General features: G+C 36.5%; 2 protein-coding genes across 3 annotated transcripts; both read left to right on the top strand.

Annotated features, from left to right (window-relative positions):
* Nucleotides 1–5,191: 5,191 nt before the first annotated feature.
* LOC122282969 (phosphoglycerate kinase, chloroplastic) lies at nucleotides 5,192–9,057 on the top strand. The gene is made up of 6 exons (XM_043095067.1): nucleotides 5,192–5,809; nucleotides 6,617–6,694; nucleotides 6,819–7,079; nucleotides 7,547–7,864; nucleotides 7,969–8,127; nucleotides 8,603–9,057. The coding sequence occupies exons 1-6, from the start codon at nucleotides 5,372–5,374 to the stop codon at nucleotides 8,810–8,812; spliced, it is 1,464 nt and encodes a 487-aa protein (XP_042951001.1). The 5' UTR covers nucleotides 5,192–5,371; the 3' UTR covers nucleotides 8,813–9,057.
* Nucleotides 9,058–19,993: 10,936 nt separating this feature from the next.
* LOC122282968 (phosphoglycerate kinase, cytosolic-like) lies at nucleotides 19,994–24,917 on the top strand. 2 transcript variants are annotated; one of them, XM_043095065.1, is made up of 7 exons: nucleotides 19,994–20,219; nucleotides 20,321–20,528; nucleotides 22,312–22,389; nucleotides 22,493–22,753; nucleotides 23,201–23,518; nucleotides 23,804–23,962; nucleotides 24,457–24,917. In XM_043095065.1, the coding sequence occupies exons 2-7, from the start codon at nucleotides 20,334–20,336 to the stop codon at nucleotides 24,649–24,651; spliced, it is 1,206 nt and encodes a 401-aa protein (XP_042950999.1). In that variant the 5' UTR covers nucleotides 19,994–20,219; nucleotides 20,321–20,333; the 3' UTR covers nucleotides 24,652–24,917. The 2 variants fall into 2 exon arrangements, with proteins under 2 accessions (XP_042950999.1, XP_042951000.1); XM_043095066.1 differs by lacking the exon at nucleotides 19,994–20,219 and having other exon boundaries at nucleotides 20,292–20,528.
* Nucleotides 24,918–27,274: the final 2,357 nt, after the last annotated feature.

The following is a 27,274-nucleotide window of genomic DNA, read 5'->3' as shown; positions in this document are numbered from 1 at the left end:
TCTCTCCAGCCCTATTGTTGTCCCTCTCGCCACATCAAAGATTTGTTGATGGGGTTGTTGTAATTTTTTCTGATTTTGGTAATGATTTTCTTGTGAAATTTGTTGATGGGTTTCTGAAGGAAAAACCAACAGGAACACCGATGAACCGATCATAACTAGTCAAAACTAAGTTTGCTGGTTTTATTCCTCTTAATCGGTTGGTATCATCCTCTGAAAAACATGTCGGTGTGGTTTCTATTTTGGACGAAACTGCACTGACAGAAACTGCACTAACAGTGTCAATTTGCACCCTAGGAACAATGACACATGGAGAAGGGAAACTTGGTCCGCGATGGGAAGGTCCATATGTAGTTACTCCAACCACCAATTAGGAACATACAACCTCAAGGATGTGGAAGGAAAGGAGCTACCCTATCAAGGGAATGAGCAACATCTAAGAAAATATTTTACTTGAGGTTATTTTTGTAAGTTCAAAATTATAAATAAAATTGTCTAATTTTTTTAATGCTATTTCTTGTCACACAAAATGTTTTTCTTTGTGAAACAACGACTTTGTGTGAAAGTTGAGTGCCTTGCACTCACGTATGGTGATAAAAAAAAAGATGACACTTCCTTGAGTGCATCAACCCTTGCCCCCCTAAGCCGAGTGCCCTTAAATTTAAACATAGCGATCAAAGGATGATAACACTCCCTTGAGTGCAGCAACCCTCACCCCATTAATCTGAGTGCCTTTGTACTCGCACATGGCAATCAAACGATGATATGAACTCGGGGATTTAGAATCCCTTGAACTCACAATCAATTTAAAAACTCATCCAAGAAAGTCAAAATCAAGTCAATGGATGGACGAATCTAAACCCGTTGAGAAACTCATTAAATGGTGATGACACTCTCTTAAGTGCAGTAACCCTTGTCCCCTAAGCACAGTTCCCTTGCACTTGTACATGGCGATCAAAGGGTCATGACACTTCCTTGAGTGCAGCAACTCTCACCCCCTAAGCCAAGTGCCCTTGCACTTGCACATGGCCATCAAAGGGTGATAAAACTCCCTTGAGTGTAGCAAACCTTGCCCCATAAGCTGAGTACCCTTGCATTCACATATGGCAATCAAAGGGTGATGACACTCCTTTGAGTGTATCAACCATCACCCACGAAACATCATCCCTCGACGTCACACCAATTCTATAATTGGTTACAGAGCCAAAGCATGCACAACAGATGAAGCTTAATCCAAATAAAAAATAATCCAAATTGAAATTAAAAGAATAAACGTAATTTTCCAAAAAATGATCCAAGTAAAAAAAAAAAAAAAAAAAAGAAAGATAAAAAGTCAGGGGTTTTGAGCTAGAGGGGGAAAGGCATTAGGTATCACATCCTTGCCTAAGGAATCAGTGACCTAATAGGTGGCATGACCAGTGTTGACAAAATCTAAATCCAGGGACCTCAAATTTATATGAGGATTCTTCAACAAGTGGTCCCTTAGTTTATGCTGGCCAAGTTTGCAACCTAGCCCCCGACTCTATCATGGACATCCTTGGTTGCCACAAGCTACGGCAAAAGGTGAACAACCTCCACTCTTGAAGCTCTCAACTCAACATCCAACTTAGCCACTTTTTGCTTAGATCCTCAAATTGAGCCTCTAGTAATTGGGCCATCTCACCACTGGTAATATCAAGGTTTAGGCTGAGCTTATGACGAACCCTCTCCGCCTAGGCAGCCTTGTTGGCATACTCGCGAGAGCACTGTTTGGTCTCCTCCAATTCCTGGTCTAGACGGAGCTTGTCCCGCAAGGTGTCGTGTTCCTCCTTAAAAAATTTGGCCTCGAAGTAACATCATGATACTTCCTTATAGACTTGTCCAATTCCTGGTTCATGGTTGAGAATATGAATTTTCTTAGCTGACATTTGAAATATATCATAGATCTTTGACAATCTCAATACTTTTCTTTTCATACTCTTTTTTCTCTCTCTTCTAATTTGTTCACCATTGTCAATGTTTTTCTCTCTTTTTGGGTTATTGGTCTTAAGATCTATGCCTCTTATCTATCTTCAACTTGGGGTGTGCAAAAATTCTAGCGACTCTGATTCTGGCCGACACCCGCTTCGACTCCGACTCTAAAAGAGTTGGGAATTCGGAGCTAGAGTTGGAATTGAAGGGTAAAAATAGTCAAAGTCAAAGTCGAAGTTCGGAGTTGAACAAAACTACAGAGTATTGACTCCTACTTTAGTTAATGTACTTAATATATTTTATATCGTAATATAAGTGATAGAAGGTTGAGTAGCCTAACAAATTGTGGTATTATTTTGTAAACACCACATGAAGGGTTTGAGCCCCCACGGCCACAAGACCAAATTCCTTCAGTTTTTATTTTTTTATTTTTTTATTTTTTTATTGATAGTCTTAAAATGATATCGTTTTTCTCTTTTTATATATTCATCTTTTTCCTTTTCACTAACCCTAACCCTACTCATCTGGTTCTCCTCAGTCTCTTCCTTTTCTTTCTTCATCTTCTACCAATCATCTAAGTCTCTCCGTATGATATTTTCTACTAGTTTGATGTGTTGTTAGGCCTCTTTTGGGATTTTCTCTGTCCTGTTTTCACTTCCTCAACTTGTTTCTTCTTCTTCATCCTCCCATACTTGGTAGATTGATTTTGTGTGTGTGTGTGTGTGTGTGTGAGAGAGAGAGAGAGAGAGCATAAACAATTTTCTATGTTTTTGGAACTTTATTCGAAAGTCTTATGAGTTGTATTCTTGAATTGGAGAGTTGAGGATCTAAGATAGGGTTTCATTTCTGTGGCTTTTTCTGAGTCAAGGGTATTGTTGGTGTTGGTGGGCTTGATTCCAGTGGTGGATTGAAATATTGATTAGAAATGTAAGTTTGCTGAAATTCTAGCTCCAATTTTGAATATAAAGCGCGAATTAGGAGATTGTATAAATGGATGTGGATTCTTCTTCAATGCTACCGAAGCTGCCACACTCTCACCGCTGTTGCGGCAGTTGGAGAAGAAGGTAGACCTGGGTATATCGATCCTAGGTTAATTTATTTTGGAGGTTCTACCATGCTTAAGGGGAATTTTATAGCTTTTGGGACTTTCTGTGGCTCTAACTCTGACTCCAGCAACTTCGATAGAAGTTGGAATCCATTTCGATTCATAATCGGAGTCAGAGTCAGAGTTTAGTTTGGCCTTTAACCAAAATCAGAATCGAAAGTCGAAATTAGGCATTTTGACTCTGTCAAAGTAGGAGCCTATCCCTATATTCAACCACCACACGCCCCACTATGAGAGTCATCTCTTATCAATTTATAGACCTTAGTAATCATTTTTTTTATGCCCAACAAAGTGTGCGGTTCACACACCTCATAAGGAGGTGCATGAGCCATAAGCACAACTCATTCTTGCACTTTGCTTTCCCACCATACATGACTGTACACCACTCGCGTCACCATTGGCAAGCTGCTTCCCGTGGATTGCTAAATTTCTATGTCGATCACCTGTCATTTGAGTCATACCTTTTAAGGAATTACACACTTATCCTTTCGACAATGTAGATGATGTTCAATAACATTTACTCCAATAAGAATATTATAGTGTTCTTCATGACAATCTGACAATATCATGTGTTAAATATCACTGACAATAATTTCCTTCCTCTATGTCAAATAACATGGAAGTGATTTTTTTTTTTTAACCATTTCCCATTTTTTATTTTTATTTTATTTCTTAATCTATATAAATCGGATATTTGTCTAATTTTCCTCTCCCATTTAGAGTATTCTTAATGGCTTATATATTATTATACAAGAAATGTAAATTATTTAAAGAATTATTCAAAAACAAGTTTTATTCGATTATGTAAAAGGAAATCTAAAATACAATTTGCTATAGTAACCCGCTATATATAGAGTAAAATGGTCATCTATCCGGAAAAAAAAAAATTATTCATTGTTTATCTCTCATTGTTTATTTCTAGTTTTTTTTTTTTGTTTTTGCTAATTTCTTTTACTATTTCCTCCTATAGTACATACAATGTCAACATTTAAGAATCCAAGTGTGTGAAAAAACTCTTAATACACTCATTTTGTTTTCATTTTATTTTTATTTTTTCTATTTAGGTTATTTTTATTATTTAGAATGTGGATAGACAAATTACAATCACATTAATAGGAAATATTAAAAATATTGAAAGATGTAAAGACATTGTAAATATGCATATATACTTTTTAATATTCTCATACTATAATATCATTGTTATATATATATATATATATTGAATTTATTTTTACTTTATATTTGACTTATAAATCTTTATTTTTTGTGTATTGGACATAATTGTACGATATTGTATATGAAGAGATATTGTAAATTCATGAAATATTTGAAATGAATAAAAAATATTAAAAATATAATATTTAAATAATATAAAAATAAATAAGTAGATGGATGATATATTATATAAATTAGTATGTAAAATAAAATTTAATAAAATATTGTAAATGATAAAGAATTCATTTCAATCCTCTTAGCTCCGATTGGTTATTAAACTCAACTGAGATTAATTCTATTTAATCTAATTTTAAATTAAGTTTAACATCTAAGTACCTAACTCTTAAAATATTAAATTCACTCAATTTAAAATCTTTTTACACATGTGATTTATAATCTTTTTTCAACTTTTCATAAATATATCGAAACTATCTTAACATTTAAACTTATTTTAAATAGATGCTATATAACTCACTCTTAACTCAATTTATTACTATTTACCAAAAAACTCAAAACATCCGAACAGAAACTATCTATCAGTTCTACTTGGCCACTGAGATTTTTCATATGAGAATTTTGAGTTTTAAAATTAAATATTAAAATATTTTATTTTAATATTATTATTATATTAGGATTTGAAAAAATTAAGAAAAAATTAAATCATTTATTATATTTTATATAAAAATTTAAAAAAATTATAATGATAAGATAAAAATTTTATATTTGAAATGAGAATTTTACCTGACGAAGTACCTAATTTAAGTCATCTTGCTCGTGAAAAATGAGAAAAAAAAATAATAAAAAAAAATAAAATAAAATAGATCATGAGCCAGCCATGCCGTCTGCCGTATGATGCTTAGTAGCACAACCTCCAAAGCATCGAACATCTTCAACCTCTCTTCAACGATAAGAGAAATCCAAACATTGCCCAATCATTCACATTCGGCTTCACGTCAACGTTTCTCTCTCTCTCTCTCTACGGCTCTCATCCTCTTCCCAATCAAAACCAATCCATTTATCTCGTCCACATAAACCTCTCACTCTTCATACACGCGCTCTTCTTCGCTCTCTCACTCTATCTGAGGCGTATCCGATAACGCAGCAATGGCCTCAGCCACCGCACCCACAACCCTCTCTCTTCTCCCCACCGCCACTTCCTCCTCCACCTCCCACATCCGCTCCTCTCTCCTCCACCTCTCCCCTACCTCCTCCTCTTCCTCCTGCTCCATTTCCCTCCGCTCCTCCAACATCCGCCGCCTCGGCTTCTCCGCCGCCGACCCTCTGTTCGCCCATGGAGTGGCCTCCAAAGTTCGATCATTCGGCGGAAAAGCAGTGAGAGGCGTGGTTTCCATGGCTAAGAAGAGTGTTGGGGACTTGTCCGCCGCAGACTTGAAGGGGAAGAAGGTTTTTGTGAGGGCTGACTTAAATGTGCCTCTGGATGACAACCAGAATATCACTGATGATACAAGGGTTAGAGCTGCGGTACCAACTATCAAGCATTTGATTCAGAATGGAGCTAAAGTCATTCTTTCCAGCCATTTGGTATGTTGGCTTTGCAGATTTTGAGGTTTTGGTTTCTGGGTTTTGATCACGCAGCGGATTTTCATTGTGCTTTGTGATTGATGGTTTAGCGTTATCTTTTTTCTTTGCTGAATTGGGTTTTGATCATGCCGTCAAATTTTATGGTTCTTGATGGTGTGGCCTGTGGGTTTGATAGTAGCTTCATTTTAGTCTTCTTGCGTTAAGTTTCGATCGTACATTGAACGTTGATGGCTGCCTATGATTTTGGGTCTGTTAATTATTTTTCAGTCTTTGCTGAATGGGGTTTTTAAAGAAGTCCGTAGAAAGTTTTTTAGTCCCAGTTTAACTATTTACTAGCTGAAATGGACTTGGGGAAGTTTCAAATTGACTTGTCTTTTGGGGATTATAGCGAAGACGTGTCTAGTGCTTTTGTTACGTGCTGAATTGTGTATTATCCAGCATATTTTGTCTTTTTTAATTTTTATTTTTTGCAGTCATAGAAAAGTTTTTCATTCCTAATGGTTGGCGGAACACACTCAATACCTGGGGTCGAGAATAATGCCATGTTTTCTGTTGAGGGCTCATTCTCTGGGGCTTTTAACAGTACGCTAGAGGTTTGGTCAGTTAATCGATGATCCATAAAATCATTGCATACCGCAGAAATATATAGTATATAGGTTTAGCTTGTTTTCATGATGTCTCGCTCAAAGATGTTTCTGAAATAGTTATCTGTTGACACATTTGGGGCACACATTCTTTTCTCTGCTGTATAAGGTAATACTTTTAGTTTGAGGAGCTAAATTGGTGTAACTTTCAATAATTCTTCAGGGACGACCAAAGGGTGTTACTCCAAAATTTAGCTTGGCACCTCTTGTACCTCGGCTATCTGAACTCCTTGGCATTCAGGTGCATCCTCATCTTCATCAATATAGAAGTAAAATAAACAATTGGGAAAAAGGATTGTCAGTATGTGGTGGATCGTGACTCATATCTTGGAATGCCTTTGTTATTTTGTATTATATATGAACAGGTTGTGAAGGCAGATGACGTTATTGGTCCAGAGGTAGAAAAGTTGGTGGCTTCACTTCCTGACGGCAGTGTCCTTCTTCTTGAAAATGTGAGATTTTACAAGGAGGAAGAAAAGAATGACCCTGAGTTTGCAAAGAAGCTCGCCTCCTTAGCTGAGCTTTATGTGAATGATGCTTTTGGGACTGCACATCGAGCTCATGCATCAACTGAAGGGGTTACAAAATTCTTGAAGCCATCTGTTGCTGGTTTCCTATTGCAGAAGGTGGATTTCTCATTTTTATTTGTTTTTTATGTATTGATTTCTAATTATTCTGCTGTAGTTTTTACTTTCTCCAAAAATTTTAATGAGGTGGCATTTTTTACTAATTTCATATATTTCATGAGCCTCAATTAACTGATGCCAGCTGATATAAAATCCATATATTTGAGTAACACAGTTTGAATAGAGGAACAATAAAGTTGGGGTGGATAAATGGAAAGAATCAATGCTTCCTTCCTGTGTATTTTGTGATATGTATCTAGTTCGTAGGAGCTGTAAGTGGTTTATATGAATGATCAATCCTTCATTTTATTTTTCTAGGAGGAATCCTTGAGGGTAGTTGACAGAATTTGGAAATCCCAGACTTGATAGTATTTTCTTCTTTTCTACATGAATTTATGATTGACGTGTGTACTTATCAACAAAACTACGAAAGAAGTATCACTTTCTGTTATCATTTCTTGTTTTAGGAACTTGACTATCTTGTTGGCGCTGTATCAAGCCCCAAGAGGCCATTTGCTGCCATTGTGGGTGGCTCAAAGGTTTCATCAAAGATTGGGGTAATCGAGTCACTTCTAGAAAAGGTTGATATCTTACTTCTTGGTGGAGGAATGATCTTCACATTTTACAAGGCCCAGGGCCTCTCAGTGGGTTCATCCCTGGTAGAAGAAGATAAGCTAGATCTTGCTACAACACTCATTGCCAAGGCCAAGGCAAAGGGAGTTTCCCTTTTGTTACCCACTGATGTGGTAATTGCAGACAAGTTCGCTCCGGATGCTAACAGCAAGGTTTGTTTTCTAAGCTCCCTTTACAAAATTTGTTCCTTGGATATTTTTTTCTCACATTCCATTCATTTCAACGCTTTACTGGAAAATAAACATTGTCATTGCAGATTGTGCCAGCTTCTGGCATCCCTGATGGCTGGATGGGATTAGATATTGGACCAGACTCTATCAAGACATTCAATGATGCTCTGGACACTACTAAAACTGTCATCTGGAATGGGCCAATGGGAGTGTTTGAGTTTGACAAGTTTGCAGTTGGAACTGAGGTATGCAAGGAACTTGTTTTATTCATTTTTGTTTTCACTGTTTATGAATCTGTTTCATCCTATGGATGGCATATTTGGTTGGACATAACGTGTATAGGGATGGTAACATGCAGTTCAGCCTAATGTATCCTATACAGACCGTGTTTGAAACTCTGTAGTCTGTACAAAACCCAGATTGCTATCCAATTATCTGTACACAAACAAACATAGCCTAACAAAGTCTTTGCAGGACGGATTACCCCATAACCGACTCTGTTGCTTGTGTGTAAGAATGTATGTTGGAAACAAGAAGTAAAAGTCAAGTTACTTGGGATGCTATACCAACTTTATCCAGGCCACACCCATATTTGACTTGAAATACATGACCATATAATAGGGTTGCATAGGGACATATGCATATTCATCTCCATTGCATTTGCATACTCTTTATATATAGATAAATAGAGAACAAGTGAAGTTGTACCTATGACTGCAGTCTATTGCGAAGAAGCTAGCAGAGCTTAGTGGGAAGGGAGTGACAACAATCATTGGGGGTGGAGATTCTGTTGCAGCAGTAGAGAAAGTAGGAGTTGCTGCTGTGATGAGCCACATTTCAACTGGTGGTGGTGCCAGTTTGGAATTGTTGGAAGGCAAAGAGCTCCCTGGTGTCCTTGCTCTTGATGAAGCCACTCCTGTTCCCGTGTAAGACATTTTAAGTTGATTTTGTTTCCAACCATTCCCATGCTATTGTTTTTATTTGAGGTGAGGTTGCCAATGAGAAGTAATATTGTAGGAAGATACGAGTTCTGGTTGTAAATGCTCATGATGTTTCCTTTGATGTAAGGTCGAATTGAATTCCAATTTCTGGGGAAATTCAACAGAACATATTGTAAGATTGGGCAGGGAAAGTCATTCAAACAATCTAATAAATTGGTTCTTTGCCATCCTCAATTTCTCCTTTTGGCGTGTTATTGCAGGTTGTAACCATTGCAGCTCCAAAAAAATAAAAAAAAGGTTTGATTCAGATTGATTCAATGGATTCAAAATTAACTCGGTCAGAAAACAAACTGATTTTAGTGTATTTTTTTAATTGTTTATTGAAACGCTTTAATAAGTTAATATTAGGTTTGTGCGGTTCATGGGACTGGGGTTGGGTCCAAAGGGTTTTGCCTTAGAGAGGTTTCTCGACATATAAAAAAAAAAAAAAAAACTAATTAATGAATTTATATTTTATTATTTTTATAGAAGATTTTCAATGCTTAAATTATATTATATATTATTTTTAATATTTTTTAAGTAATTGAATGCGTCTTTCCTGATTGATCTATAACCTTCCGAGCCATATAGCCTTGTAGCTGTACAATTTGTGACGGAAAAACAATAATAATTGTTTAGGGCTAACACTGAGGAACTCATTCGTTTTCTAACGAGGATAATTGTTTAGGGAATGCTTGAAAAATAGGTGAGATAAAAATTTTTGTAAATAATATTAAAATAGTTTGAATTATGATGTCTTATGAGGATTTGAAAAATGAAAGAGAAAAATTTAAATAAATATATTATAAAGTTGAAATATTATTAGAATAAAATTTGTTAATATAATTTTTATTTTGAGATTTGAAAAAATTGAATTATTTTTTATATTTTATTTAAAAATTTAGAAAAATTATAATAATTAAGTAATAATTTGATCATTAAATAATAAAAATAAAAAATAAGTTTTTTTTTTTTTTTTTAGTCACCAAAACACATAATCGAGATACACAATCTAGAGTCCTAGACAAAGTATTTCTATTTTCAAAGATGGTGATATCGTCAAAAAGGGGAAGGGGCTGATTTTGAAAACAGCCCATCTCAAGAACTTGTAATTCTTGACCACAAAAACGAGAGGTCCACATTTATTATGACCTTTTTCTTGCCTTCGTGCACGTCATAATCACATGCCACGCCTTTTCTTTCCCTCCTGTTCTCTTTGCTTTGCATTATGGGCATTAACCAATCTGATCAAAGGGTAATTACTTCTTTCACCCATAACTAGTATTTATTTTTATTTTATACCCTAAATTATAAAAACTTTTACTTTACACCTAAACTATCTATATTTTAAATAATGTGAGAGTCTGAGTTTTCATTTTCTCTCTCTCCATAGTCCTTTTCTCTCTACCAAGTACTATCGGCAGCATTCTCCTTCCTTTGCCTAGAGGGGGTTGGAGATTCGACTCCCTCCCTCCTCCGATTCGGCCAATGCCAAAGTTGTTTATAGTGTTTTTTTCGTTTGTTTCAGTGTTTTCCGTCCACCACACCCTGCACCAATATACTCTCAAGCTGCTAATCTGTCGGTGGTCGAAGAAAACTATTCAAAAAAATGACACGTGAAACTCACACGGTTACGCACTAGAAAGCATTTGCCGACGTCACTCATGACACCACTGGGACTAGTGGCTTCAGATTTCTCAGATCCGCACACGCCATCACAGACAATGAAAGTTGTATGCCGGTGTATTGATGCATCCTCTAGTTGTTCCTATGTTCATTATTTTCCTAATCGATGATCAAGATAAAATGGTCGTGGAAGACTCCTGCAACTAGTCCAGGCAAACAAGTTACAGCACATACCATCACACTGTGACTTTTAGTAGCAGTTTAATATTCTGTTTATTAGATTATTCTAAAACTGCTTCAAGTGACTTCCCCTTGATGAGAAATGGGCGGGAGTCAATTTTTTGCTCTAAATCCCTCTCTTTTATTTTTACTGGTGTTGCGTTTGTTTATTTTGGGATGGTTGTTGGGGATTTCCACTCCCATTAAATCTTGTATCATGTAACCCTTAGTTTATTTATGAAACTGCTTGCTTAAAAAAAAAATATCTATATTTGTTCATTTGTATAATCGAGTAATAGCTATGATTGTTAAGATGACTATGTTGATTGCGTGATATAATTTTAGGAAAATAATTTCCTTGCGAAGTTCTTTTAAAAAATTATGTAAATTTAGGATTCACGTGAAAAAAATAATTTTTTAATAGTGGTATCTACTATTTTTTCAAAAGGAGTATGCATGGTCTGTAAATCTTAAAACTATATTTAGAATTACTCTTTTTTTTCAATTTTATGTGAGAAAAATAAGATAAAAAATATAATGTCTTTGAGTTGGAAAAAAAGAACATGAAGTTGGTTGGATAAGATTCAGGTTCCAAATACGAATTAGTAAATTGATTACCTGAATGTATTTTACAAGCGTTAGTTCATTTTTTGGGTTTATTGACCTAAGTCTAAGAGCTGGAGAGCGTGTGGAGAAAGTCTACATGCTAGATTGAATTTAGTTGAAGAAGTGGAATATAGTAGTCATGCTTTGTGTTACAGATAGACCATAAGTGGCATTCATTCAAGGCTCAAACAAGGTCAAGATGGACCTAAGCATTATACCCTTCAACAAGGCTTGCTGTTGAGGAAAGGCAAACTAGTAGTGGTGCATAATTTCTCCTTTGAAACTCAAGGTGTTGTAGCATATTCATCATAACCCACAAGTTGGCCATGTGGGATATCATAAGACATTGTATAGAGCTAAGTAGGATTTTTTTGGGGAAGGCATGAGGAAAGATTTCAGAAAGTTGGTTAGAGCATGTAATGTCTGTTAGAGAAGTAAGAATGAAACAGTTCACCCAGCTGGCTTTTTACAAACCCTACCTATTCCCTCTTCTCTATGGCTAGACATTTCTATGGATTTTATAGAAGGGTTGCCTCCTTTTAAGGGATCCACAATGATCTTTGTAGTAGTGGACAAGCTTACCAAGTTTGGCAATTTCTTTCCTATGGCCTATCCATACACAGCCACTAAGGTAGCAGAGATCTTTTTCAATGGAGTTTTCAAGTTGCATGGACTTCCCAAGTCAACTGTATCTAATCGAGACCCTATTTTCACAAACAGTTTTTGGAAGGAGCTATTTTAGTTGCATGGTACTGCACTTAATTTTAACTCTGCTTATCACCCATAATTTGATGGCAAATCGAGGCCTTGAAAAAGGTTTTGGAAGGGTACTTGAGGTGTTATACTAGTGGCAATACTAAGGAATGGAGTTTGTAGATTCCTATAGCAGAATCGTATTATAACACCACTTGTCACTCATTTATTGGTTTATATCCTTTTGAGGCTCTTTATGGATTTCCACTTCCTAGATTGTTGACTTACATTTCTGGCACTACTACTAATGCTGCAATGGATCAACAATTAAAATCAAGAGATCAAATCTTGGGCTTATTAAAGGAGAACTTGCTTAAGTTCTAGCAAAGAATGAAACTGTTTGCTGATAGAAGAAAGATTGAAAGAATTTTTGAAGTAGGTATTTGGGCATTTTTAAGACTCCAACCATATAGATAGAGGTCAGTGGCTATGAGGCATAATTTGAAACTTGCTCTAAGATTCTTTGGACCCTTTAAAGTGCTGCAGAAAGTTTGGTCAGTGGCTTATAGTTTGGATTTGCCTAACACTTCAAAGTTGCATCTAGTATTCATGTTTCTTGCTTGAAGAAGGATCTTGGCCAAAATATTACTCCATTGCCTACTCTACCACCCGTGGACTCTCAAGGTCAAGTCCAGCCTGAATTGGAATAGATTTTGGAAAGGAGATTGAGGAAGGTGGGGTGGCATGCAGCTACTAAAGTGCCAGTGAAGTGGCGTGGTGCACTAGCTGCGGATAGCTCCTGGGAGTTATTATGAGAAATGTTTGATGAGGGGTAGATTTGTTAGGTCCTTGAGGTCAAGGACATTAAAGAGAGGGGTAGATTGTTAAGTGTTTGAACTTGCTATGTGGAAATGAAGTGAAAGGAAGGGGAATTCATGAAGGCAACGATATTAACTTTCTGGAGTGAAACGGTGCATTAAATTTAATAATACGATGCGTTGAGGAGTAGAGATTAGTTGAAGGCAAAATGGTGTGTGTTGGTTAATGAAATGGGGAGCAACGAGGGTTCGAGGATGTTAATATGTTGTAGTGGTAAAACGTAGTCATTTGATTGTATAAATGTAATAAAACGTAGTTGTTTCTACAAAGTAGGAAGATATAAAAACAGAAGGCCTCGTATGAATTCTTTTATCTAGTTTCTTGAAGATTAATGATTAAGTGGAGGTTGGAGGTCCCTCGAATATTTCTTTCAAGAATCCATTTCTTGATTCTTGGGTTTTCTGTCATTCTTTTGTTCTCATTTTTACGCATTCTTTTATTGGGTTTTGTTTGTGTTAAGGTGTGGAACTGTATAGGATACTTAACAATTGAGGTAGTGGGCCTAGTGGCTTCCATCATGTAGGAGATAGCTCGACACTGTGAGTGATGAGCACCATGATGAACCGAATCTTAAAGATCTCTTACAAGTTCCAGATGGACCAATTATAAGGTTAAGAGCTAAGAAGATCAATGAAGCAATGCAAGGATTGATGCAATCCACTTGAGCCGAGTTTGCAAATTTATCAAGTAAGACCCCAACATTTAAGATGGATTTGATAAAAGAAGAACTAGTTTTAATCCATGTGATACAAGTTACAGAGGGGGAAGGCATAGCCTAGTGGTTTAGTATAGACTCTTTATTTCATTAAGTATAGGCGTGTGAGCCTATTTAATGTTTCTATGGTTGTAGACATTTGAGCCTATTTAATTCATTAAGTGGACTTCTTTTAATTAGTTATAGGCGTGCAGTTTAGGATATTTTGGACTTAAAGATGTTCAGTCCATGTCTTTTAATTGATGAAGGCCCTAGTTGGCCCTAGGGTTTCATGGAGGGGTTTAAAATAAACTTGTAGCCACATTTTGGAGACAGTTGAACTTGAATGAAGTTTTCTTCATGAAGAATTTTCAGTTTTCTCTACTTGTTCTTGATTGAACTAAAAACTTATTAAATGTAGACCCTTTATGGTGTTCTTACTGAATCTAGGTTCTCGAAACAAGATTTCAATAGGTCTAGATCATCTTGATTTGATTCTTGACTTTCTTGGGTAAGTTTTAATTTAAATGTGGGTTCAACGAATTTCAATCCCGTGGGTTCACATCAGTGAGGTGGTGGTTTACGGAGGTTTGTGTCTACGAGCCTTGATATTCTCATTGTTGGTTTCACGTGGTCTATGGATGGTGTTGAGCTTGATTATGGTGAGAGTCCTTCATGACCTACTGGGAGGTGCTTTATCGTGTGAAAGGATGAATTGCATGAATGGTCCAATGGAGTGGGTGTAGCACTGATAGGGTCCTCGGTCGAGATCCTATACACCGAGCTGTCGCGCCCCTTCTTGCTCCTCGATGACCGATGTGAACTGCCACTTGCTTGACCGTGATGGTTATGGGTGGTGTTGGTTGAGTTCGTATGATTGATCAGTGGTTGGTGGTGGGTGTGATTCTAGTGACTGGGCGTGTATGCATGCATGTGCAGTAGCTGAATGGGCTAAAACGGTTGTGAGTGGGATCAGGCGGTTAGGTGGCTGGTTGACCAAGTCAAGCACACGTGGCTCCTGCTGGTGGCCTGACCAAGTCAGGCACATAGGTGTCTCCTAATGGTGGCTGACCAAGTCAAGCACAGGTGTCGTTTGCTTGGGGGCTGACCAAGTCACGTACAAGTATCTTCTGATGATGAAGCACATGTGACTAAGGGTGGTTTCAGTGGGTTAGCCGAGTGGGTGATGGCTGAGCGGTTTAAGAGATGATTGGTTACTCCCTACAAAGTAGGGGAGCGGTTATGGCTAGACAGGTTGCAAAGGCTGGGCGTGTGGCTTTGCTGGTGGGTGGTAACTGTCAGCTTGTCCCTGACCTTACTCCAAATTCGACCAGGGTGGCCTGGTGTAGACCAGATGCCCTTCAATGGCAACTCCTCGCTGCCTTACTCGATGCCTCACTCGAACGGTTCAAAATGATCAGCAAGCAAATGCGAATGTGATGCAATAGACACAATCCAAAATGCTGAAATACCTTAACAATGCATTAACCAAAGGAAAACAATGAAATGAATAGGTTACCCTGATTCACGAATTGCACAGGGTGAGCCTTCTCCTTTGGGATTCACGGATTGCACCCAATGGAGCCTAAGTGACAAAACACCAATGTGTATATGGGGGCTTACAAGCCAAATTCGTCCAAATGTTCAAAGATAAAGATAAGTGGTGGCCTATTGCCTAACTTATACTAGAAAGCAATTAAAATGATTACAAAGGGAAAATGGTTCTGGGTCCACGCCTCCTGGTTAAGGTCTCATGCTGTCAGTGGCCCATGGGTGGCCAGGATGACTCACAGCATAGGCTGCATGCTTGCATGTGTGGGTCTTCAGGTTGGCTTGCCGGGCTAGCCTTGGATGGTCCATGGTCCTTGCATGTGTGGCCCAGGTTGTGTGGGCTGGGCGCCATTGGTGAGTCGCTGGGTTGGATCGTGGTTGGCTTGAACATGGCAGGCTGCTGCATGGCCTAGGCCAGTGGGGTCTGGGCATTGGTTTGCATGGACCTGGCTGTGGTGCCTGGGCGTTGGTCAGCAAGACCCTGGGCAAAGTTAGGATGTTGATCAGCATGGCCTTGGTCAAGACCAAGGCATTGAGCAGCAAGGCCCTGACCAAGGTCAGGGCGTTGATCAGCATGGCCCTGGTCAAGACCAGGGCATTGAGCGGCATGCCAGCATGCGTGGGCCTGCTGGGCAGCCGCACCGTCAATTCCAAGGTGGGCAAGCAAGCGTGTGCTGTGCGGTGCCTAGGCCATGCATAGGCCTTGTGCCTATGCACAGCCCATGCATGCACGCGGTGTGTGGGCATAGCCCATGCGTGCAGTCTAGCCGTGCGCTGAGTGTGGTGTGATAACCTCACTTGCATGCGCGCGCTGACTGTTCGCTACTTGATGGAGGGTGACCGTGGCCTAGCATTCATTAAGGGCTCGGTTTGTGGGCAATCAAGTGACGCCAACAGTGCTGCTGGCGTGTTGTCCTGGCATGTGCGGGTGCTAGTCAAGGCATGGCTCGTGGCATCCTACCTTGGGGTTTTGACAAGCACGCAGTGGGTTGCTTCGACAAGGTGATAGACGCTGGGTGAAAGGGATAGAGGGGTTTTGGACTATGGCAAACCTAGTTTGTGAAGAGAAAGATGAACTTACGTGCATGGGGCTCACAGTTTGGATATATATAACCATCGGGTAGGGTATTTTGCAATTGGGTGATGGGTCCTTTACCATGGGTCTTGGGCTTATTTCATGGGCTTAGTCACTTAAAAACTCTAACGTGATGATCTTAAACTCTAAAATGAACTCAACTTATCCAATAAATATTTTTAGGCTTTTTAATAAATTATTAGGCCTAATACCATTTAAATAGAGGTGCAGTTGGTCCATAAAATATTAGATGTGCTTTAATTTGATTATTGGACCCAATAAAACCATTAATCCACTACTAATAACTTTTAGTCTATTCAAAATTATCCAATAAATCTCAATTGAGCTTTAAAAAAATATTAGCTTATTAATCCCATCTAGAATTCTCCACTGAACGTTAACCAGCATTTAAATCTGGGTTATGACAAGATACAATTCTATGGTGGCATGAAGCCCCTTTATTAATCTCAGCTTGGGCTAATCTTGATGGTGTAATCTAATTTCAACTTGTATTTTGGAACCAATTTATGAATGAAATCTTAGTTTTCTATTAAAAAAATTAATTTTTATTATTTTTAACCTGGTTTAGGTTTAGCGTCATTATAGTTATTTCAAATGAATAAAGCTCAAGTTTTAATTTGATGGTGGTTTGAGATTTAGATAGAAATATACATTGGATTTCTTGAAACATAATGGGCAGAGCCAAATCTGATGGCGGTTTGGGACCTAGAGACTTGACAAGTTTTAATTTGGCAATGCTGACCAAGCAAATGTTGATATTATTTTAGTATCCTAATTCACTAGCCTCTCAAGTCTTAAAGATGAAATATTTGCCAGGAATTTTTCATTTTTCAAGCAAAACTTGGAAGTAGACACTTATTTATCTGGAGAAGTAGACTTGTAGCTCGATCTTTGCTTGATGAAGGTGTTGTTTGGAGAATAGGAAATGGGCAGCAGGTGCAGATTTGGAAAGATAAATGATTACCAAAACCCAGTTCCTTTAAAATACAAAATGTTGTAAAGATTCTTGATGAAAATGCAAAGGTTCAAGAGTTGATTGATCCTGATACAAATTAATGGAGACCTAAGTTGATTAATGAAATTTTTTCTCTTGATGAGGCTGCAACAATTAAAAGGATTCCAATTAGCCAATGCAAAAATCCATATAAGAGAATTTGGAAAGGAACTTCAAATGGCCAATTCACAGTGAGAAGTGCATGCCACATGCAAAAAGAGGTACAGACAAGCTTAAGGACAGGCATCTTGTAGCAAAAATCAAAAACACATTTGGTCTACAATTTGGAACCTAAAAATCCCCCCAACTAAAAAGATTTTCTTATGGAAAGCTTGTCTAGAAGTAATACCAACAAATGTAAATTTGTTCAAGAAAAAAGCTCTGGAATATCTAAAATGTCTTAATGAAAAATAATCAGTGATCCATGCCTTCTAGGAATGTAGTATTGTACAATACATTTGGGGTTAGTGTTCTAAAAGAATCCAGAAAACTAGTTTCTGCGTGAAAACTTTTTTAGATCTATCTGGAGCTATGAATGTTGTTTATGATAAAGAGGAGATGGAAGAATTTGTAGTTGTAGTAAGAAGAATCAGGCAGAGAAGGAATTTGTTTGTTTTCCAGTCTGATTTCATTCATCTAAATGCTATGGTGTAGCAGTCAAAGAACATATTGCAGGAATTGAGAAGTTTACAAGATCCAAGAAATGCAAATGCTGATGTAATAAGCAATTCAGTTCAACAATGGATACCTCCTCCACAAGGTACTCTGAAATTGGATATTTCTGTGGACAAAATTCAGTGTAAGATAAGTATTGGGATCATTGTTAGAGATTGGAAAGGTAGAGTTTTAGCTTGCACGAGGATGAATAGGCCAATGTTTGCAGATGCTTTACTTACAGAAGCCACCGGCGCTTATCAAGCTATCTTATTTGGTCTTGAGTTGGGGTTAAGTCAAATTATTTTAGAGGGTGATTCATTACCAGTTATCCATCATATCATTAGCAAATGAATTCTGGACCAGCTTTGGAATGATAATTGGTGATATCAAGGAGAGGATTCTTCACTATAGTAGCTGGACGGCTCCGCATGTGAGAAGAGAGGTTAATGCAATAGCTCATATTTTGGTAAAAACTGCGCTTTCTGTTACTGACACTATTGTCAACATGGAGGATCATCCTTCATGCATTTGTTCTTTCATTCATACGAGTTACTTAATAATATTGTTTTCCTTTCAAATAAAAAAAGTGAATAAAGTTCAAGTTTCTATCATAATCTGCTACTTACTGAAACAAGTAGTTCAATTAGTTAGATCTTGAGTTTGCTTCTAAATGGTCGCCAGTTCGAGTCCCCTCAAGATTACTGGAGGTTTACCTGGTCGTTAATTTTAAGGCTCCATAAAATTAGTCGACGTGTGTACAAACTAACCCGGATACTCACAGATATTAAAAAAAAAAAAGATCTACTACTTACCAAATAAATTAACTTTAATCATATCAAAAATATAAGGGACGTGTTCTCAAGACGTGTTTACAAATATGATTTTTCTTTTAAGAATATAATCTAAATTGTTTATGTAGTTCTTATATTTATCTATGAGTAATGCTATTGTACTATTCTAATTATATCGCTCATTTTGCTCTATTAATATGATCCTATTATATGGTACCACATGACTTATTAAAATATATATATATATATATATATTTAAAATAAAATGGCGTGTGAAAAAAAAAATCTTAAGTTTCCTTTATCCCTTTTATAGTTGTATTTTTAATTTTTTTTTATAATGTCAAGTCAATAAAACAAAGTATAACTGGAGCCGCGTAGAAGCATTTTTCTTTATCTATTTAATTAACAGAAATGATTTGTGCAGTCGGCTGTAAAAAAAAAATTAATACGGGACCTACATGAAAAAAAAAATTATTTTTATAACTTTTTATAATTCATGTAGGTCCCCCTGAATATAAAATAATTTTTTTATAATTTTTTTTATTCATTCCGTACAGCCGACTGCACGCCGACTGCATTTCCCGACTCTGTGTAGCAAAGCCCTTTAATTAAAGGCTCTTACCTTGTAGACATATTTCAATAGGATGCCCAAGTTTCAAGCCACCGAAGTATTCTTTCTTCCAAAAGAACTTATAGTTCTATAGAAGAAAATAAAGATTCTAACTACATAAAAAATAAGCAATTAATAAAACAACGGTCTGATGCTCTCATTATCAGTTCAGATTTTATTCCTTACAACTAATGGAGGAAAGGAAACTCAGAAAAAAGATCAAAGAAAGCCCAAGCGGCCGACACCCGTAATGTTTATTACAAGTTTGTCTTTTGTAAAAAGGTAATGATATTTATATACTTTCTTTATTATTATTTTGCTATTCAGTTATTTTATTTTTTTATTTAAATTTAGATTAAAAATGTTAAAATATGGCATTTTTACATAATTTTAAAAAATAAATTCAGTAATTATATAAATTAATTTAAAATAAATTTAATTTTATAAAAATTAACTCAAAGAATAAAAGAAGGTAAAATTTTATAAAAAATTATTTTTAATTAAATTATATAATTATGTTAATTGATTGAATTTATTTTCTTTTAAATTATGTAAAAAATTTATGTTTTGAATTTTTTTTTTAAAAAATACTGAATAATAAAGTATATCGTTATCATGTATAAAAATATAGATTTCATTTAATTTTTTTATATTATTTTATAATAAAATCTAGCTTGTCTAATACAATGATCTCACTTTTCTGAAACCATTCCAATTTTTGAGTCCGTGGATTCTCTAGAAGACTAGAACACAGATTTGGGCGCGGCTAGATTATTCATGCCAAGAATATAACACGGGCACTACATAGTAGCTCTTCACGCCGACAACCCCCATATATACTTTTCTCCAACCTTCCATCTGCCTTGTCTTTATTTGATCACGATTATCTCTTCCTCTCTGTCTAAAAGCTCGAAAGTTTTCTAATTTTCTTTTTGATCACTGTAAGTATTCTACCCACTAATTATAACGACGACCAATCTCTGTAATAAGTCTGATTCTGATCTGGGTGTTAGTGGTTTTGTTCTTGTTTTGTGTGTTGAAGGTAAGGAACTGATATGGCGACCAAGAGGAGCGTGAGCACTCTGAAGGAGGCGGATTTGAAGGGGAAGAAGGTTTTGGTGAGGGTCGATCTAAACGTGCCTTTGGATGACAACCTCAGCATCACCGATGACAACAGAATCCGTGCTGCTGTCCCCACCATCAAGTATTTGCAGTCTCATGGCGCTAAACTCATCCTCTGCACTCACCTCGTATGGCATGCTTACCTCAATTTCAATGTTCCACAATTGGGTGATGTCAAATCTGAGTTTTTCTTAGTATCTTTCGATTCAAGTCGGGATCTTTTTGTTTGGATTTTTATGTTTTGTTGACTTCTCTTCTCAGTGATGGCGCATGGTGATTTTTGTTTTGTTGCTTTTCTTTTGGATGGATTCCATCCGATATATTGATTGGATCGTTGATGATCCACATGGGTTCTCTTTGTAATGTGTAGTGAACAGTCCGAGGAAAAAATATAGATTAAACAGATTGATCTAAAGTGTTCTCTTTTTTAAGGAAAGAAAAGGAAAAAGAAAAAGAGTCCACGAAAAGATGGTACCCATTGTTTTTAAATCTCAGACCTTTAGATGTTGATTCATCAGTTAACTTGTTTCTTAACATTAATTTTGGCTAGTGATGGGTTTCTGATAGTTAGGACTATGATATATTTTTCACATTTTCTGAATATTGTTTGCATACCGATAACTCTATTGCCTGTTTTGTTGTTGCTCTCCTGAGGCAGTATAAGTTGATATCATTATTCACTTTGAAAAATATTCCGTCTTTAATAGCATTCGAAGTTAATAATTTTGGCATCAAGAATCAGTCCCGGGTGAAGAAAAACGAAGCAATTTACTTTTTTGATCGGTAAAGTTGAAGCCATTTATATAAATTGCTGTCTCCAAAATGTTTGTTGCTGATCTCTTTACTTTGATGGTTCTGCTGTAAAAGATTGTTTTATCAAAGATGGCAAATTCGTGGCCTTTAACTGCCATGAAATGTCTTAAATTGATAAAAAAAAAAAAAAAAAAAATGCAATGAGATGTCTTAAGAAATCCTTGGATTTTCTTGGAAGTTTGGATATTCGGGGTTCTTGAGGATTAGGAGTTGTTATTTTAGAAGTGGTCCTGTTTCTTGCAAACCAGTCCTCATTGTCGGTCTCTATCATTATATTGATATTTTTCTGCTACAGTCTTATCTTGTCCTTGTCTGTTTTATGGGTTCACTTTCTTTGTTGTTTTTATTGAAGTTTTGACATTTAATTTTTACTCCTCTGCCATTGGTTAGTCTAATGAGTAAATGACGTCATGATGGTTATCAAAGTGAAAGTTGTGAAAATCTGTTGGTACTTCAGTTCTTTGTTCACTTTTGTAGGATTAACGAAGCACATTTTGTGTCCTTTTCTTTAAAAGCTCATTTTGTACTCAGAGATAGATATAATGATAGTGGAGTATACTGAAATTGTTGGTTAATCTTTTTGTGGATCATGGGCAGTTATGAAAGCAAATTGTAGTATGAGGATGCTGCCGTTAATTCTCTTAAAATCTAAGATAATCAACTTTTTTTCCCTCATTGTATTGATTAAATAGGTATTCTTCTGCTATAGTATTGGTTAGCTACCGAGCTTTTTGGGACGAGTATAATTTAAGTACGTCATAATGAAAAATGTTTTCTATAATGAAAAATGTTATCTTGCCAAGTAAAAAGTGATGGGCATTAATTTGGGCGTATTAAACATCTTATGAGTGATTGTGTGGATTTCTATCTCTCTCTTATTTTGTTAATGTATCATGATTCAATTTGGGCGTCCACTTTTCTCCTCCTATTTTCAAATATTCTCTTCCTTTTCCTTCTTGCATGCTATACATTGTTGCTATTGTGCAGCTTGACTCATTGTGTGGATTTCTGTCTCTGTTATTTTTGTTAATGTACCATAATTTAATCTTTGCAATTGATAACTCCTGAAATTATTTCAACATGGATTGTGGCTCTCAGGGACGACCAAAGGGTGTCACACCTAAGTACAGTCTGAAGCCCCTTATTCCAAGGCTGTCAGAACTTCTTGGACTTGAGGTTTGTTCTTTGTTTGCACGTGTGTGTACTTGAATTTCCAGACTGAGATTCACTTTTTAAAGGCTTTCTTTTGCTCATGCTTATTTATTTCTCTTGCTAATAGGTCAAGATGGCAAATGACTGTATCGGTGAGGAAGTCAAGAAGATTGTGGATGAACTTCCAGAAGGAGGTGTTTTGCTCCTTGAGAATGTGCGGTTTTATAAGGAGGAAGAGAAGAACGACCCAGAATTTGCAAAGAAGCTGGCTTCTCTTGCAGATGTCTATGTGAATGATGCATTTGGCACTGCCCACAGGGCCCATGCTTCCACGGAAGGAGTGGCTAAATACTTGAAACCAGCTGTTGCTGGATTCCTCATGCAGAAAGTATGTTGATCATTGAGTAGTTGAGTCATTTATAGTATTAGCATTGAATGCTAGGATGGTTAACTGAGCTGAACTTGAACCTAAGCAGTGCTAGCATTCCTTGTGCTCAGTTTGATCAAACTCAATTGATTATGAGTAGTTGAGTCATTTATAATGTTAGCATTGAATGCTAGACAGCTTAATTGAGCTGAACTTGACTTTACCTAAGGAGTGCTAGCATTCTTTGTGCTCAGTTTGATCAAACTTAATTGTCTCTGAGCTTGGCCTGCGGCTTCCCAGGCAATATTTTCTATTGCTTGGTTATACTTGGCTATCCATAAACACTGATGAGAGGCATAAAAAAAGTGGTATTTGAATTGGGTCCTAATGATATATGGAATACTTATATTATAGTTAGTTGTTTGTTGCATCATTAATTTGTTTCCATGACTTGTTTTGTGGTTTCAGGAACTGGACTATCTTGTTGGAGCTGTAGCAAACCCCAAGAGGCCATTTGCCGCTATTGTTGGCGGTTCAAAGGTGTCAACCAAGATTGGAGTGATAGAATCCTTGTTGGGGAAGGTTGATCTCCTTTTGCTGGGTGGAGGGATGATGTTTACCTTTTACAAGGCGCAAGGATATTCAGTTGGGTCTTCCCTCGTGGAGGAAGACAAGCTGGATCTTGCAACATCCCTAATGGAGAAGGCCAAGTTGAAAGGGGTGTCTCTACTGCTTCCAACTGATGTGGTTATTGCTGACAAATTTGCTGCTGATGCTAACAGCAAGGTTCATTCCTCTATAAAATATTTACTCTATTTCAAGATGTGGATTGATCATTTTGCATTCTTATTTGGTTGAAAATTGAAGTAACTTAATAGGAAGAACCCTCTTTATCTAGTGAACAACCCTCTGTCATGAACGAAATAACCTAGTGGGAAGAACCCTCTTTATCTTAGTGAACGACTATCTGTCATGAAATCAAGTGTGCTGGACTTGATTGAATTTTAATTGATAGAGTAGGAATTTGAATTCATATTAGAGAACCTAAATACTCTATCGATATATTTGCAGGTTGTTCCAGCATCTAGCATTCCGGATGGGTGGATGGGTTTGGATATTGGACCTGATTCCATCAAGACATTCAGTGAAGTTCTGGATACTACCCAAACCATCATCTGGAATGGACCTATGGGTGTGTTTGAGATTGATAAATTTGCTGTCGGAACAGAGGTATAGCATTCATGAGATCTAATCAAACAGCAGTCTCTTAATTGAATCATTCGCATGTAGACCCATACCAATTTTTGGTGGAATTTTGATGCCATGGTTTGGATGGCTTTGCTCATTTTCTCCAAAGATGCAGTAAAATGATTATGGGCCTTATTTGTTTTTAGCTGGTTTGTCATCAAATTGTCTGCTTTGATATTTTTGAGCTGGTTTGTCATCCAAAGAAGTTATTGCCAGTGATTGTTTTTTCTATGACCATATTCAAAGCTAGATGGTCTTTCCTTGTAACGAAGTTCTATTTCTACTAACTCAGAAAAAGGTTTATTTTAACAAATATTTGAAGGGATTGCAACTAATTTACCTTCTCACGGAATGATTTCTCTGTAGTGGTAAATTGATCGCTGCCAATGTGGGAATTGAAATCTTGCTTGACTAGCCTCTGACTGGTTTCATGTTTTTAGGCTTAGAAATGAGGGCAATTTGTTTGCTGCTTGCAGGCGATAGCCAAGACGCTGGCAGACCTGACTGCCAAGGGAGTGACAACAATCGTTGGAGGAGGCGACTCTGTTGCAGCTGTGGAGAAGCTTGGGCTTGCTGAGAAGATGAGCCATATCTCAACTGGAGGTGGTGCCAGCTTAGAGCTTCTTGAGGGGAAATCACTCCCTGGTGTCCTTGCTCTTGACGATGCCTGAGTTTAAGATGTGTGTGCCCGTTCTCATTTTTCTCGTGCATTTTTAGTGCTGTTATGGTTGGTTTTTCAACCTGAGTGATGTCAAAATAGATCCTATCTTGTAGAGGGTATAGGTAGACTGGAATAAATGGTATCTTTTTTGAGCATCATTAGGGATATGCTGATGCACCGTCTTGGATTGAATCCTTTTTGGAACAATGTTGTTGATTTAAGGGCACGAGTTTGCTTGATGCCCGCTTAATCTACAGTAATAACTTTTGCCGATTAGCCAGTTGTCTTCTGCTTTTATAAAATTGGGATGGTTCCATTTAGTAGGACATCAAACAAACAGTGTTGATATTCAGTAGCACCTTACTTTTGGGGGGGCTATACTTTCTTCTTAGGCCAAATTTTGATCAATGATGTCGGTCTCGTCTAAGCAACAATTGAGTAACAATATGTATACTTCTTTTGTTAGTGGGGCGCAAGCCATTAGAAAACAAGGTGGGAGTCAACACTTCTGAGTTTCAAGGGGTTTGTATGTTCTAGGCTTATTAATGTTGAGTAATGGTATCCACACAACACATTGATGTTGTAAAATGATGTTAGTTTTATAAGGTATTTTATAAAAATATCTATTTTTTTAAATAGTGTAAAGTGTTGTGAAATGTGAGGTGTGTTTATCATATCTTTTTTAAGGAATTGTCTTCCTTACCTTTTGTTTAGGTCTGAGATGTTGTGTCGGTCATATATTTATTTTAGAGAATTGCTACAAATACAGAGATTACATAAAAATAAACTTATAAATTGATATGATTTTTCATGTGATGCGTCATATTTACTTTACACTAAAATTAGCTTTACAATCTGACGTATTAAAACAAATTACGTCAGTTTTTTATTTTTGTGTGATTTATTTTATAATAATAGTAAAAGACACTTAAAAAGTCTAAAGACTTGTTTGGATATTAAGAATATCTCAAAATATTTGTGAATAATAAGGAAATAATTTGTAAATAATAATGAAGTAATTTGAGAATATAGAACAATTGTGTTTTCAAATATGCCCGAAAAGTCTTGTATCCTCATAAAAGGTGGGGTGGGAAGTGATGTTGATTAATATTGAAAACCTGTTGTACATATTTTTGGAAGACACTGTCATCGTAAACAATAAACAATGTTGATCTGTTGAGGTTGAAGTGATGCGAGCTAAGGCAATGACTGAATGGTGCACGCTTTCAATTTAACAATGCCTTTATTGTTACAAAACTCTACCATACATGGAAGTAGAAAAAAATTAATTTTCTTTTTTAATTTTGTTAATCTCTATTTTCCCCCATATTTCTATTTTTTTAATCTATTTAAATTCAATTTAAAGACTCATACATAATAAACAAATGTTCAATTTCCGATTTGTCCGGAAAAATGTGTTCATTTGATGAAGAATTCTAGTAAGGAAAATGCTAGATCCCCTGCTAGGGGATCCCAGTGTGTTTTTTTATTTTTTTATTTTTCTTAATAATTAAGAAAAATTTGTTTAATATTATTATGATTTTTTTTTTTTTTTAAAAAATGTTTCAAAGTATTAAAAAATGTTGTAAAAAAATAAAATTTCTAAACCTAGTGGGAGCTCCGAACGGGGTCCTCCAGCGGCTGTAGAAGGCTCCTTCTAGTAATTTATAGTCTTACAAATAACATCATCATTGTGTGCGTGTGGCAGTGCAGTGGAAGGGGATAACTTATGAACAGACCCATACAGATCTCTGGGGTATAACATTGTCTCTCTCTCTCAAAAAACCAAAATGAAAACAGAATATATATATGGAAAAATCTATTAATCATCTATTCTCTTATCATCTCATGATGTGACATTAAATAATACGTTTACAAATAAAAAATCATAATCTCTAATTATCTAATACCGTATTATGAGATGATGAGAATTGAGATGATAAATAATATATATATATATATATATCTCTATTAGAAGGAGATGCATTGGCTCATTGGTAAAGACGTCATTTCAAAAGAAAATGATGATTTAATTTCACCAAACCATGGGATAGATTTAGGGGCCCAAGGGCTTGGGCATAGCCCAATTCGAATCAGTGACATGGGCACAAGGCTCAAAGAGATACAATGCTTGGGCAGACCAAGGCTTGTCCATGGCTAAAGAGACATGATGCTTGAGCTGACCAAGAGGCACTTGAATGGGTGGCAACGTTTTAAAATTAATTCAAAAGAAAAGTGTTCTTAGCAAGACCCAACCAGTGCCATCCATTTGGGGTGTGATTCACCTATCATTGGGCTAGGAATTATTCTTGGTATGTACATGAAACATCACGTCCTTCAAACTAATAAGTACCAGTTAAAAGTTACAATTCAAGCGTTGCATCTGCAATTGCTAATTTTGTTGTATCTTGGAGGTAAATTGTTTACAACTTGATGGCAAACTCTTTCGAAAGGGGCAATTATTACCCAAAGATACACCTCAAAGTATCATTTATTTTTTCAGACTATTGTATCCGTTCAAATTTCTTCAACAGAACTGCGTTAAAAGGTATGTTTAGTTGGCAACTTGATCGTCCACCTTCTGCTGCTCCTCCGTCTTCAAACCCAATAATCATTATACACAGATTCAATTA

Source organism: Carya illinoinensis, chromosome 11 (genome assembly GCF_018687715.1).
Source record: "Carya illinoinensis cultivar Pawnee chromosome 11, C.illinoinensisPawnee_v1, whole genome shotgun sequence".
NCBI classification, from domain to species: domain Eukaryota; kingdom Viridiplantae; phylum Streptophyta; class Magnoliopsida; order Fagales; family Juglandaceae; genus Carya; species Carya illinoinensis.
The sequence above is the reverse complement of the archived record's forward strand: the minus strand, read 5'-3'. Positions and strand labels throughout refer to the sequence as shown.

What these genes read in the sequence shown, in the direction of transcription:
- LOC122282968 (XM_043095065.1), top strand. Translation starts at nt 20,334, where the DNA reads ATGGCGACCAAGAGGAGCGTGAGCACTCTGAAGGAGGCGGATTTGAAG. An exon ending in CAGAACTTCTTGGACTTGAG is followed by an intron (nt 22,390 to 22,492) that starts GTTTGTTCTTTG and finishes TCTTGCTAATAG; the next exon opens with GTCAAGATGGCAAATGACTG. An exon ending in CTGGATTCCTCATGCAGAAA is followed by an intron (nt 22,754 to 23,200) that starts GTATGTTGATCA and finishes TTGTGGTTTCAG; the next exon opens with GAACTGGACTATCTTGTTGG.
- LOC122282969 (XM_043095067.1), top strand. Translation starts at nt 5,372, where the DNA reads ATGGCCTCAGCCACCGCACCCACAACCCTCTCTCTTCTCCCCACCGCC. An exon ending in TCATTCTTTCCAGCCATTTG is followed by an intron (nt 5,810 to 6,616) that starts GTATGTTGGCTT and finishes ATAATTCTTCAG; the next exon opens with GGACGACCAAAGGGTGTTAC. An exon ending in CTGGTTTCCTATTGCAGAAG is followed by an intron (nt 7,080 to 7,546) that starts GTGGATTTCTCA and finishes TTCTTGTTTTAG; the next exon opens with GAACTTGACTATCTTGTTGG.